Source organism: Mytilus californianus, unplaced genomic scaffold (genome assembly GCF_021869535.1).
Source record: "Mytilus californianus isolate M0D057914Y unplaced genomic scaffold, xbMytCali1.0.p SCAF_4, whole genome shotgun sequence".
NCBI lineage: Eukaryota > Metazoa > Mollusca > Bivalvia > Mytilida > Mytilidae > Mytilus > Mytilus californianus.
In genome coordinates, this window is record NW_026262690.1 from 110053912 (window position 1) to 110068228 (window position 14317).

At 32.7% G+C, this 14317-nt stretch overlaps 1 protein-coding gene across 1 annotated transcript in view; it reads left to right on the forward strand.

The window, feature by feature from the left end:
* The first annotated feature begins 505 nt into the window (after positions 1-505).
* The window catches only part of LOC127739100 (endoprotease aex-5-like), a 38286-nt gene continuing 24474 nt past the window's right edge, over positions 506-14317 (forward strand). Inside the window, exons 1-6 of the mRNA XM_052250691.1 lie at positions 506-1169; positions 3840-3959; positions 7147-7227; positions 9266-9394; positions 10509-10573; positions 11274-11362. Coding sequence (XP_052106651.1) covers positions 993-1169; positions 3840-3959; positions 7147-7227; positions 9266-9394; positions 10509-10573; positions 11274-11362 — 661 coding nt within the window. The 5' untranslated portion in view covers positions 506-992. The remainder of the gene's footprint in view (positions 1170-3839; positions 3960-7146; positions 7228-9265; positions 9395-10508; positions 10574-11273; positions 11363-14317) is intronic.

Consider the following 14317-nt stretch of genomic DNA (forward strand, 5'->3'; position numbering starts at 1 on the left):
CTGGTACCCGGCCGTTATTTGACATGTTTGTATAATCCGAATGCATACCGAATATTTTACGGAGGGAACCAATTCATTACGGACCCATCAGAGAGCTGTGTCAATGGTCATTTAACGTACCTTGAAAGACCGTTTTAATTTCCCTACAAATGTAGTTATTCTACTTTTAATCTATAATTACGCAATTTTAGACATCGTTTAAAATGCAGAATGTCAATTACATCTATATATCGATCCGATCTGTAAAAAGTAATAGAATAGCAGATCTGTAAAAAGTAATAGAATAGCCGATCTATAAATTGATCACTTAAAAAAGACATGACGCCATTTACAATAAAAAAAACCCGTTAGTGATCAGATAGTAACTAACACAAACAAAATGTTTAAAGAGCCAGGTATACAGGTGAGACGTCTGTTAAATATCAATTAAAAGGAAATCGACAATAAACAAACAAACAAAAGAAAAAAAAAAACAACACATGATTGAGTAAGTAGTGCAATGGTCCATGTTGGGTAGTTTTACTACCAGTTGTAGATATTAGATTATAGGTAAAGACACGAAATATACAAACAAAAAATCCAGTTATTATTGACATGTGAATATAACTGAATTACACCTTTATTTAATGAATAAATGTATTATTACGGTTGACTAAAAACAAAAGAGGCACTTAACGATGCAAGTTCGTGATATAATCGATGAATCTAAACAAACGTATCGAATCCTGCAGTTTATTTGCATATGACTTTTAATCAATTCAATTTAAAAACGAAACTGCATGTATTTCATTGATGATTTTGTTGATAAATTGAATTTAAATGCACGACTTAGCTTGTGGATTTTAATAATTGTATTTAAGGTTGACGTCAGTTTATTCTTAATTATCCAAGCAGGAAGTTTGGAAAAAAGAATCAGAGATGGAATAGTTGGAAGTATTTAATTCATTGATTTGTTTTTAATTACCGTTTTACATTCATGACACTAAACTGTTATGAGTTTTCTCTTATTATTATTTTACACGGTGTATTCCCTGTCACTAGTTTATAGTGTAAACTCAGAGAAAGGAACATATTCGGACAAAGTTTGTTTTAGAACAACACGAATAGAAGATCCTAAAGGATGGTTTTGTAAGGAGTATCCGGAATTTAAATGTGAAAGCTTAAGAAAAGTAAGTAGCACACAGAACAATAGCATTTACATGTAATGGAAGAATGAATTCTATTCATAGCAATAGTTTTATCAGGATATAAATGTAATGACATAACACAGGCTAGTACCTTACGAATAGCGAATAGTAGATATTAAGATTCACATATTCTGTCCTTGATTTTTTCTCATAAGTAATCATGAAAAAACATGTGACCATCCCCAAGCGTGACTGGGTATATATTTAATATATACGTGTGTCATATATGTACATACATTCTGTTAGCAGGCATTCGAACCCATACTAAAAAGGAGAATCGTCCGCTGTTTGGTTGTACATGATTTATAAATACGTAACCACGTCCAGTCTGAATGGGGACGTAAACCGCAATATACAATGTTTAAAGAGTACCACGCTCTCTGAGGGTTATATAACCTTTACAAAAATTCTTTGAGAGGTCAAAATGTTGTCCTTGTCCAATGTCCTATTTTGTAGTGTCAATAAATGTTTTGATAAATGTTCCCAACTTTGAAGTACTCAATTATTGTATGTATAGTTCCAAAATGTGCATGCACTATTTATCAATGGACCTCAAGCAACCAACAATAAATTTAACTCATCACTTTTTTATGGTACATGTATATATGCACGATGTATTCTGAATGTAAATATGATAATATAAGAACTTGCCTCAAGTGCGGAAGGTTCTGATGACGACCATCGTTCTTGTCAAACCATGCACAGACTTTTTTTTTTATTAATAGGTATTTATCGCTACTCCGCTGATCTCGTAGTAGTAATGAGTGAGAGCAAAGACTACTCCTTCTGGAAATCAATCAAATATTTCAGGATAGGATAACACGAGTACCTGCGAAATTTTGCATTCTTAGGTAGCACGTTAAAAATTTGACTCGCCACGCTGGCCATGGTCTAGAACAAAGCAGGGTATGTTGGTATGACGAAACAATGTTTTCGGTATGGAAATGCATTTGGGTGTAGCATATGTGACACGGCATGATTCCATGATACGGGAAACTATTGTTAATTAACTTGTTTGTTTGTACCTGTGCTTTTGTTATCTTTTATACCGGTTTGTGATTTGTTATTATGATAATTTAATGTTGAGGTCAGATCTTTGATAGTACCTTTTAAATTGATTCACATTGTTTTATATTTAGGTCGATCTAAAACTTGACATATTTTACTGTTTAACCCCGCCACATTCGGTATGTGCCTGTCCCACTCAGGAGTCTGTAAGTCAGCGGTTGTCCTATGTTGCTATACATCATATTTGTTTTTCGTTTATTGCTTTATACATAAATGAGGCCGTTAATATTTTTCATTTTAATTGTTTTACATTGGTCATATCGGGGCTTTTCAACGCTTGCTATGCGGCCTTAGTTTTACTCATTGTAGAAGGCCATACGGTGATATAACTTCTACGCTATTTGGTCTCTGGTGGCGATTTGTTTCTTTGGCAATCATATCACATCTTCTTATTTTCATATATTGTATAGACGCATGTGTATTTTTAGACTGCATCATGCCCTCTAGATGTCTTTTAGTTGTTTGTCGTTGTGTTGCTGTCGTTTTGTAGTTTCCGTATAGCTAACATATCCTGTTATTCATATGTAATATTGACCACTGGATATTCAGAATCCATCGATCTTTTTATCCATGGAATATGAAATTTAATATTTAACGCGTGGTTAATGTAAAAAGCACCCGAAAGACAGATGAAATGATGTATCAAATAAGTGTTTAGCATACGATTATATGTAAAGAATATCCGAAATATTGTTGAGGTAGGTAACCCAAACAGTATGTGACGAGTAAGATGAATTGCGCCTATTAGACCATATTCCACAAAGAGGTAAAAATACTTTTAAAATGCATTTTAATTATTAGTTTGTAATTCTTAACAACCCCCAGGGTGACTGAGGAATAGAAATATGGTCACTTTTGGTCTCCTTCCTACCTTCAGTAAAAAGCTTGCCAAAAGAGTGGTGTCCGTTTGGTTGTGCATGATATATAAATGACAATGTTAGTTTCTATTTTTTTAGTAATCAAATATGTCATCAGATTCATCACTCTGTTAATGTTGTGCGTTGTTTGCATTTTCTAACTAGACCATGTGCAAAAGATTGTTTAAATTGTGACTTTCCATGTTGATCATTCCCTCAAAGTTTACAAACAGTGTATACCTGTCTGAAATTTGACCAGCATAACTATTACATTTTTGAATACACAAAAGATTGAAGATTAAGAAAACAATAATTTGAAAGAAAAATCGAGATTTTGTTTTATCTATTTCAGTCAGAAGTTGTGTTGCTCAACGTTTTTTTTTTGGGCAGTATATAAATAAAGGATAAATATGTGGGAAATATGTCAATGAAGCTAATAACACATATTACAAAGAGACATATAGAGCTCTATGTTACCTAGTTGTATTCGACACTTACTTGTTGATTTGTGAACTACGTGTTTATCAAGAGCAGGCATTTTTCCTGCAAGGAAATTCAAAAAAAACAATTAAAAGCGAGTACAAATATGACTCATACTTCTACAGTTTATCGAAATGGTATATTTGATTCCCATTTCGTTTCCACCAAAACGGTTCGTTCTCTAGTAATGTCTTTTTTTTCAATTTCTTCCGAAGCTTAGTTCTAAAATGCATAAAATTCTCTTTAGGTTGTAGAATATGGAGATGTGATCTATTATCGTGCTGTACTAGACCAATCCAAACGTTCGAAAGCTATCAGTAAAGATATAGAGGATCCTATTGTACGAAAACACAAACATAGTAATAATGTAAGTACACACACTATAAAAGAAATGTATATACTAAGTCATTTCAGGTTTAGGATTTTTTGTCAGATGTTCGGAATCCTTGAGTTTTTTCCTACGATACAGGGTAAAATATTTTGCCCCATTTCATCCACTTTAAATGTTCATAGAAGACTTCAATAGATCATAAAAGGTAATTACCAAAACATAAGCAGATTCTAGATTTCTTTGGAGTTGAGTTCCAAACAATGCCAATGCTAAATACATCGTAAAATTCTGAGTCAGCTTTTTTCCCGCCATTTTTTTTAAATCAAATATCTCGATTGAAAAGGAGTTCCATAACCTATCAATATTTTTAGCTTATTTTGTTCCTTTACTAATGCTCTTCTGGTTAATAGTATCAATTTTAAATTCCAGATTTCTTTAATTTCACCTGATGACTATATTTTAAGAGTTTTATTGGTGTTCGATTACATGAACAAATAGAAACTAAGAGAGAGAGAGAGAGAGAGAGAGAGAGACTTCCTATAGGAGTTATTGCCCTTGAACGACGAATATTAACATTTTTTCCCTTTTGTCTATTATCTTGAAAATCATGGTAGATAGAGAGAAACTTCAATGATCAGCAAGACAAGATTATAAGGTAAGGGGGCGCCCGCTAATATGTTTAACCCCACCACATTCTGTAAGTGCCTGTCCCAAGTCAGGAGCCTGTAATTCAGTGGTTGTCGTTGTTGCTGTTTATCATATTTCATTTCGTTCATTGTTTTAACATTACTCAGGCCGTTAGTTTTCTTGTTTGAATTGTTTTATACTTATCATTTCTAGGCCTTTTATAGCTGACTATGCGGTATGGGTTTTGCTAATTGTTGAAGGCTGTACGGTGACCTATTAACTTCTATGTCATTTGGTTCTATGGTGGAAAGTTGTCTTATTGGCAATTATACCACATCTACTTATTGTTATATAAATCGTTCTTAATCTGACTTTTGCATAAAATGAAGACTCTTTTTGAAATTGAAAGTAAAGTTAAAGTAATTTACATTTAATATTGGTAAATATTTTATCACTCCGGCTATGAGATTTGAACACGCAATCTTCCTGCAGTGGGTAGTTTCAGCTTTCCACTGCACCACTGAGATACTTGGAGAAATAGTAAAAATTTTAGTAGTTAAGTCTACCATAAACGAAGTGAGAGAAAAAAATCTAGCCTGTTTTCGTTTAGATATTAAGTGTTGAGATATATGATTGTTGAAAATTTCGATCATTTTAAGCAAAAATAGGAGGATATCATACCTATGTCTGCCATTTTTTTGTCTTGACATATCATGGCTGCTCCTTCGTTTAAACAAAGGTGTATTCAAACATCACCATTAACAAGCACTTTTGAGACACAATGTTTTGTTACATCTATTTCAACTTAGCTAAATATTTTTTTATGATAAAAATTATGCTGTCTCTTTTTCAATTTACTCTGTAAGAAATGACCACAAATTTTGAGTGCATTTCAAGTTTATGATTGCGTTGGTACATTATAAATCACTTATTTAACTTGCGTACTTATAAATCACTTATTTAACTTGCGTACTTATAAATCACCTATTTAGCTTGCGTACAAGTTTTAATCATAATTTAAATAGTATTCTTTTAAAATACACGATTAATAAAAAAAAAAAAAAAGTCATATTGCCCCCGAAATCAATAGTATACCTTACCATACTCTAGGAAATATCGTGTTAAAATTATTTAAAAAAAAACGGTTTTCACAGGAGAATCTTGTCAGTAAGAGGCGATTCGATAGATATTTAAGGCACAATGCATCACAAAGCTGTTACATATAGTATTGAGTTGAGCGCATAACCACTGCTGTACGCAAAAAAAAATTCAAAGATTCAAGCCTTTTTTAAACTCAAACTAGTTGACTGAAAACTTAGCCCATCGGTACGAGAGTACCGATCGGAACATGAAGGGGTTAAACAAAGAATTTCTCCTAATCTTTAAATCAGATTTCACTAATAATTATCAAACTTGTTACATCCTACTAAGGTCAACAAAACAGGAACAATGACGTATAATTCGTGATGTGATAAACAAACTTTAGGAGGTCTAGCAATCCCTGCCTTGTCCTAGTAGGGAACCGAGAACAAAGACGTTCCTATGATGATGAAACACTATATCTAAATAAGTCTATTGCGTAAGATTTTAAATGAACCCTTGTAAATCTACCTTTATAGTCTTTTTACAATTCTGGTTATCTGCATCTTGTTAGAATAAGTCTGATGTTTAAAGGTTATCTCGTTTGTATTGTACATCAACAAACTTTTCGCATTTTTTTAAAGGCTTGTATAAATATGTAAATGATAGTTTTATTAACCGTGTACTATTCTGAAACTATATATTTTGTGAAATGGTCCTTGTATGACAAGCTGAGCCCTTGTTTATTATGAAAGCATAACAGGAAGCGAGATTTTATAAGTAAATATGACGATGATACATAAGAAAATTCATTGCGTTGTGCTGTTACACCACTGTCCAAGGTTAGGAGGGATTGAGCGCTCACACACATGTTTAACCCAGTCACATTCTGTTTGTGCCTTACCCAATTCAGGAGCCTGTAGAAAGTAAAATAACAAAAATACCGAACTTCAAGGAAAATTCAAATCGGAAAGTCCCTTATCAAATGGCAAAATCAAAAGCTCAAACACATCTAACGAATGGAAAACAACTGTCATATTCCTGACTTGGTACAGGCATTTCCTTATGTAGAAAATGGTGGATTAAACCTGGTTTTATAGCTGTAACACAGTAGTACAGCGTGTGCCGTTGGATCATATCTGTAATATTTCTTTTTCGTAAATTGTTTTGTTATATTTCTCGTTTAAATTGTGTCACATTTTCCATGATGATGCCTTTTAAAGCCGACTCTAGCGTAAAGGTTTTGCTCATTGTTGAAGGCCATGCAGTGACCTATAGTTGTTCAGTTCTATGTCATTTGGTCTCTGGTGGAGTGTTGTCTCATTAGCAATCATATCTTATATTCCCATTTTTATGCGGTTTACAAAAACTTTCTATTTAAATTTTTACATCCCCAGTAACTTTAAAGGGGAGCAGTTAAATGTACAGGAATTAGTATACAACATGGCTTAGTTCGGTTTCAAGACGGTACATGTATCAGTTGGACATACATATTCAACAATTTGTTTTGTTACAGTTCATAATTTTTGAACAAGAAATAGCATACAAAAGAGTACCAAAGACAGCAGACACACAATGGCCTAATCTCTGGCACTTAGTAAGTATAACATGATTGGTTTACTTGCTTAAAAAAATGATCAACATAATACATGTACGAGATTACGACCATGTTAAGCTAAGTTAATAGTCATTTTTTGTTTTGTTTTTTATTTGTTTACGTATATACAAAATCAATTAAACAAACAAACAAACAAACGAAAAAGAAGAAGAAAAAAAAATCATCCCAATTTGTCGAGAATAAAGGTCATAGACATTAATAACCTCGAAATTGCACCGTACTACTTCTTAAAAAAGAAAAAAAAAGAAAAAAAGCGTAATAAAAGAGAGGCGAAAGATACCAAAGGGACATTCAAACTCATAAGTGTCATAAAATAAACTGACAACGCTATGGTTAAAAAAGAAAAAGACCAACAGACAAACAATAGTACACAAAACACAACATAGAAAACTAAAAACTGAGCAACACGATCCCTACTAAAAACTGGGGGTGCTTTCAGGTGCTCCGGAAGGGTAAGCAAATCCTGCTTCACATGTGGCACCCGTCGTGTTGCTCATGTTAGTACAAACTCGGTAATAAGTCTAATTCGGTAGGTCACATTCGGGAAAAGGGGACGGGATTGTAGTTACGACATTAAGAACATAGCCGCTTCATCTGTGAAACGGATATTCCAACCGACTCGTGATGGCGTCCGTAAAATTTACGAAGGGATGATTTCGACTTCAACACTTGGAACTCTTGGTTAAATAGCTTCCTTGTGAGCAGCAACCCTCTATCAAGAAAATCATGATAGGAAATACAAGCACTGGCATATCGAATCAACTGTGAGATATATACTCCGTATGCAGGCAGGCGCTGCTGGAATGTTGCTACATAGAAATGGAAAGTTCACAATTGGGAAGCTGAAATCATCTCTTTTGTCGTTAAGTAAACATCTATTAAAAAAGGATGAACAAAAATACCTTACTCTGAGTTCAATTCAAAAAGGGGGAAGTTCATTAAATCTGACAAATCAAACGTTACACTATATCAACCAACAGAACGAAAGAAAAACAACTGTCATAATTATTCTTGACTTGGTTTAGTAATTTTCCGGGGTAAATGCTGAATAAAACCTGGTTTTATAGCTAACTAAAACTTCTACTTGTATGACAGTTGTTCCTTATTTTTGACAAAATTGGGTGAGCAGAAACGTTTATAAAATGAAGGGAAGGGGAAAGTAGGCGAAATTACACCAGCTTGTATTTTGCCATTTGATAAGGGACTTTCCGTTTAGCTTTTGCCATCTAATTAAAATTTAGTTCTCCGCACTTGCTCCTCATTTTCGTTCGGTTGTTTTCATTTTCGTTCAGTTGTTTCATATGTCGCGCCCTCCCACGCGCGACACAGTATAAAACAACCGAACAAAAATGAGGAGCAAGTGCCGTTTTTAATTCTCCTTGGTATTTTTGTTATTTAACTTTTATATTTCTAAAATATATTCAGAAATAATAAAAAAAAAAATAACAATCATTAATATCCGTGTAAGTAATGATTTTTCATAATCACCAAGAAACACAATATTTTATTAGTAGAAGAAAAGACAGAACTGATAGGCTCCGGAAGAGTAAGCGGTTCCTGCTCCACTAGTGACATCTGACGTGCTCTTAATGGATGTTTAAAGACTTCCCAATAGACTATTTTCATGTTACCGACTTTTGACTCCGGAGTTTATAAATTTTGCGATCGGTAAAAATTTAGGGGAAAAATTAACTGTTTCATGTTTTTTTCACGACAAAATTTTCAGAAAGCAGTAAACTTTCCCCCAAAATTGCATCGATTATGTATTTGATTTTACTTCTTTTTGGTTGTTCTTACCTGACCGAGTACCAGGATGTCCTGCCACAGATTAGATAACCTGTCGAAGAAATTATAAAATCCGGAGTCAAAAATTGAAAATATAAAACATGTTAATATACGATATACAAATACAAACATACTCAGAGAATTGTAAAACGAAACGAAAATTCTGACATATTTTGAAAGTTCCAAACAGTCTATGTAATACATATGTTTATGTTTTAATTTCTTTACTTAGAATGGCAATATTTCACCTTCGATGAAAGTGAGTGAAGCATGGAGCCTTGGATATAATGGAAGTGGTATAATTATTGGTATTGTAGACGATGGTTTACAGACAGATCATTCAGATTTGGATGCAAACGTAGTAAGGAAAATCTTTGACACATTGTTAAAATACATGTTTGAATCTTAAAACAACGTGTTAATTGCATACTGCCGCTTGAGATTAAAACAAATGTACCACAACAAATCAACCTCAGTGGAAATCAAAAACCTATTTCGTTTAAATTATACTTATTTCGATTTTCGAAAAAAAACCAAAGAAATCCAACATGATAGATTTAATTTTCAAATACATAAAAATTGTAAAATCGTTTTAGCTATCGCTATTATATTAAAGTAATATGGGCCTTCAAATTTGACATAAAAAATAATATGCTTTATATAAATTAACGGCTATATTGTATTATAAAACACTGGGACGTAGCCTTTTTAATCCCTTATGTTATCATCAAAATTTGCTGCTATTGAATTATTGTCTTCCTGTATTCTAATTTGACGACAGCGTGTCCGTAAACAATGACATTAACATGGCCCCTATCCAATCTTTAATAACTTGGATTGCCAAAAGGTCAGGGTTCTCTCCGTGGACTTCTTCCAATAACAACTGGCCGCCACGATGTGCAAGCGGAAATGCAAAGGGAAAAATCACGATTGAAGAAAAACGTGAATGTGAGGCACTTTAAGCAATTTCTGAAAGAACATTTTTAAAACACCAACTCATTGAACTACTGCTCTTACAATTAACAAATAGGAACGCTTGGACAATATATATATATATATATATATATAAAACAAAAAAACAAAAAAACAAAAACAAAAAACCCTCAAACTTATCAAGTAAACATCGCTCTATCATCGAAATAATTATTAAAAGCCTTACATATTATACACGTTCTTTACTTTTCTGTGTTTATCATGTTTGTTATGGTCCTCCAATGTTATACTTTGGACTCCAAACCCGAAAGTTAATTAACAGCCGTTGTTTTCGACCAAAATTCACCAAAGTATTCACATGTTTGTGCACATGTTACGTTATGGCTTTGTAGAAATTGGTAGATACATTCAGAGAAGACTAAGTTTATAAAATATGAATGCATTGGTTCAAAAATTTCATGAAAATTGTAATCACCAGAAATTCTTTTATGATTTTAACATATAAATTTCCAATTAAAGATTAAATATGAATTATTTTGTAGGACACAGCAATTGATAAAGACGTTTACGACGACGACAGTGATCCGTCACATTCAGCAGGGGACAGGTGAAGCCTTTTATTGAAAAACCCAAATAATATTACAACGGTTACATTTGTTCCAATTCTGGTTTGCTTGTTGTTTTAATTTTGTCTGCATAAATTCATAGATTGGTGTTATTTATTTAGATAACTTTCTATGCAGTCATCATTTTTGCCTATGTTTGTCTTTTATTCTTGATATAATGCTAAAGGTACTTGTTAATGACAGTTTAGTAGATGACAAATACACTTACAATCAGAAAACTGTCCATTAAGACGAACGGACAGAAAAAAGTTGTGAACAATTAAAGGTCACCTTGTGGCCCCTAACCTTTAACAAATACCATACGTATAGTATATGTTTGCTAGAAAAGGCCTCGCTTTGGCAAAATATGTAACAATTTTATAAAAAAATAAGGATTTTGCTCATTGTTGAAGGCGGTATGGTGACCTATAGCTGTTATGTCAGCCTTAAAAGCTTACACAATAAAACATGTAATCGCTTCATACAAATCAAAACAAAACAAAATAAATGTTTTTTTTTCAAAACTTGCTGTTTCACTGACGTATAGAGCATATCTCCTTTAACAAATATAGAGATGCATTAAAAAATAATAATATCTAGAAAAAAAAACGGCCACAAAATTAAACAGATAAATTTAGACTCACGTGAAAAAATAGTAAAATAGTAAAATCCTTCGTTGCTTACGAATTATTTGTATTTCAGTCATGGTACAAATGTAGGAGGACTTGTGGCTGCAGAGATAAATAATGACGACTGCATAGTTGGTGTTGCACATCAAGCAACATTAGTAGGTAATTCATTAAGAACTAGTTAGAATAAGGGCTCAGTAAAAGAACATTAGTAGGTAATTCATTAAGAACTAGTTAGAATAAGGATTCAATAAAAGAACATTAGTAGATTATTCATTAAGAACTAGTTAGAATAAGGGTTCAGTAAAAGGACATTAGTAGGTAATTCATTAAGAACTAGTTAGAATAAGGATTCCGTAAAAGACCCACCAGATCATTTACAAAAGATCGGGATCATTGTAGTTAAAAAAAACACCGTCATGACCTCGGTAAATATGTGTTCTTATCTGATACAATATATAATACCAAGCAATGTGTGCGTAGCTCCATTTTAGGGGTCTAAAGGGGGGGGGGGGGGGGGCTTGAAATTTAGAAATAGATACCTGGCACCGGTAAAAAATAAAAACAATATCATCTTACCCAAGACAGGAAGGAAATGATTAGTCTGTATGAAAGACCATAGTTTGATAGTGAATTGGTCCAGATAACCCATACATTCCACAAAAATCAAAACATGAAAACTACCATAATAATTCATCAACTATTTGATCATTAATTTTGTCTTGAAAAACACTTTTGCGGATTCCAAGAACGCAAACTAAGTGTAGTATATTATTTATTACTAATTTGTAGAACGCCTTACTATACACGTAGATTCATTTCGCAATGTTGTTTTAATATATAATGACAGAAGTCCGGTACACATTACAAAATCTTTAGCTGAAGCGCTTGTAACCAGTCATAGTGATGGATTTCTATATTAAAATTATCAATACATGAACCAGCTTATTTGTTTCTAAGTCCAATAGTTATGATGTTATTTGGTTAACATTAATGTGACAGTGGCAAATATTTTACGCATATTCTGGACGAGACTCAATTAAACACTACATCAAATAGGTTGGTTTTGTGAAGTGATTTGACCGAAGAACGTGAAATTTGGATAGCAACTCGAAAAATAGGGTATGATAAAAAGGAACAGAATTTAGGCAAGTAGCAGACTACATGTAAAAATTGTCCAATATATATTGCAAGTGTTCATAAAGGTAGTCTCTTGCAAGCTTGGATTACTTATGACAGCAACTGATCCGTTTAGTTGTTTTTCTTGATAAATAACAAATTTACTCGATTGTATATAATGATAACGATACTTTTCCTCAGATGGTCCGAGGACACAATTATCATGCTAAAAGCCTTTGAGTCATATACTTGTAGTCCCTAGTGTAGACAGTGTATAACTTGCAAATGTTTTTATACACCTTTCAAATTTATTTCTTCATATCTTATGCATAAATAATGAGGTAGATGGATGAAATAACATGCCAAAAAAAAAAAAATTTTTTAAATTGGGTAATGAATTTTTAGGTCAAGTGTTTCGGACGCATGAAATTTATAACGTGTTGTTTTCATTTCATTTTTTCACTGTAGTAATTTGATCCAGTTAAAATAAGGTAAAATAGTAATAAAGACCCCTTTAGCATAGAATTGAAATTGACCATATTTTGAGATGGAGCTGCATAGTAGACTTTTCTACAATTTTGATATAATTTTTCAAAAGTAGTACACTCATTTTGAAATAGAGCAGGTGCGATTTTTTAAATTTGTATTTATTGTCTAAAAAAAGCACTACCAAATAATTGTGTTCTTGGGCCAGATAAACAATCCAATTTAAAACAAACAAACTTTGCATGTTTGCGGAAGAAAATCAAATAATATAAGAATTGAAACAGACGCCAACAATACATCTTTTGTTTAGGAGTAGGAAAGGGGCGGGCATTATTTTCTTTTTTATCCCAAATTTCTTAAAATAAAATATCAGAATGGAAATGAAAAAAATGTGTTTTTATTGAAAATTAGGGAAAGAATAAATACAACAATAACTTGTGTGACACTCTCTCTACACGAGGCATCGAATATAATGTCTCCATTCTGACCAGACGTGGCTGCCTATTTTTATATCCCGCACAGCCAAACTGACGCACACGTCTTTCCCCCTACCCCTCCCCCCCCCCCCCCCCCCCCCCACACACACTTTAAAAATGATTTTACTGTCGGTCGGAAGAAGATCTAAGTGACCAAAGTTCTTTTCCTCAGACACTTTTTGTGGAATTCAATGCAAGACAATATGCTTTTCGATGTATATTTCAAAAACAATGTAACTTAACAATTCTTTTTCAAATAAGATAAGATAAGATAAGATAAGATAAGATAAGATATTTTTATTTTCCAATTATGGGCCCCAAAGGGCATAAACATTACAACATCAATAATTTTTTCATAATACAATACAAACAATGAGATAAAAAAAAAAAAAGTTAAACGAGAACTATTTAAGTTCTTAAAGAATACGTAGATAAAGAATCTATAGTATGTTGTTTTTTTTAATACTAATGCATTTTATTGCAAGTGTGGTTGATATAGATAACAAACAAGCAGCCCAAAAAGAAAAAAAGAAAAATAGATATCCACATATGTATAGTACACAAAAAGTTGGATCAATTAAATATATAATAATTAGCCAAAAAGAAAGTAGAAATTAAACATGTCCATGACTCATCCTGTGTCAGCAGCAAATAGGAAAGCATTATGGTTTCCTAAAGGCAGCTGACACCAGGGGGCGATACCTTATGGGCCATAGGCATGTACAATGTGTGTAAATGTCTCTTTCCTACCTGTATCAAAAGCAAACAAGGAAGCATCATAGGTAACTTGAATGCAGTTGATACCAGGGGACGATGCCTCAAGGATATAAGAGAACATTTGAATAAATAATATATCTTAACAATTATTTTTTTTTTTAATCGGCTAGTATGTTTGTGATATTCAGATGAATATAATTTTCTATGTCCAATCAAATGTATATACACACATAGATTTCCTTTAACTAATCTTCACTAAGGAAGATGTTTGTATATAAAATTACATATTATTTTAAGTAACTCAACATTTTCTACACTA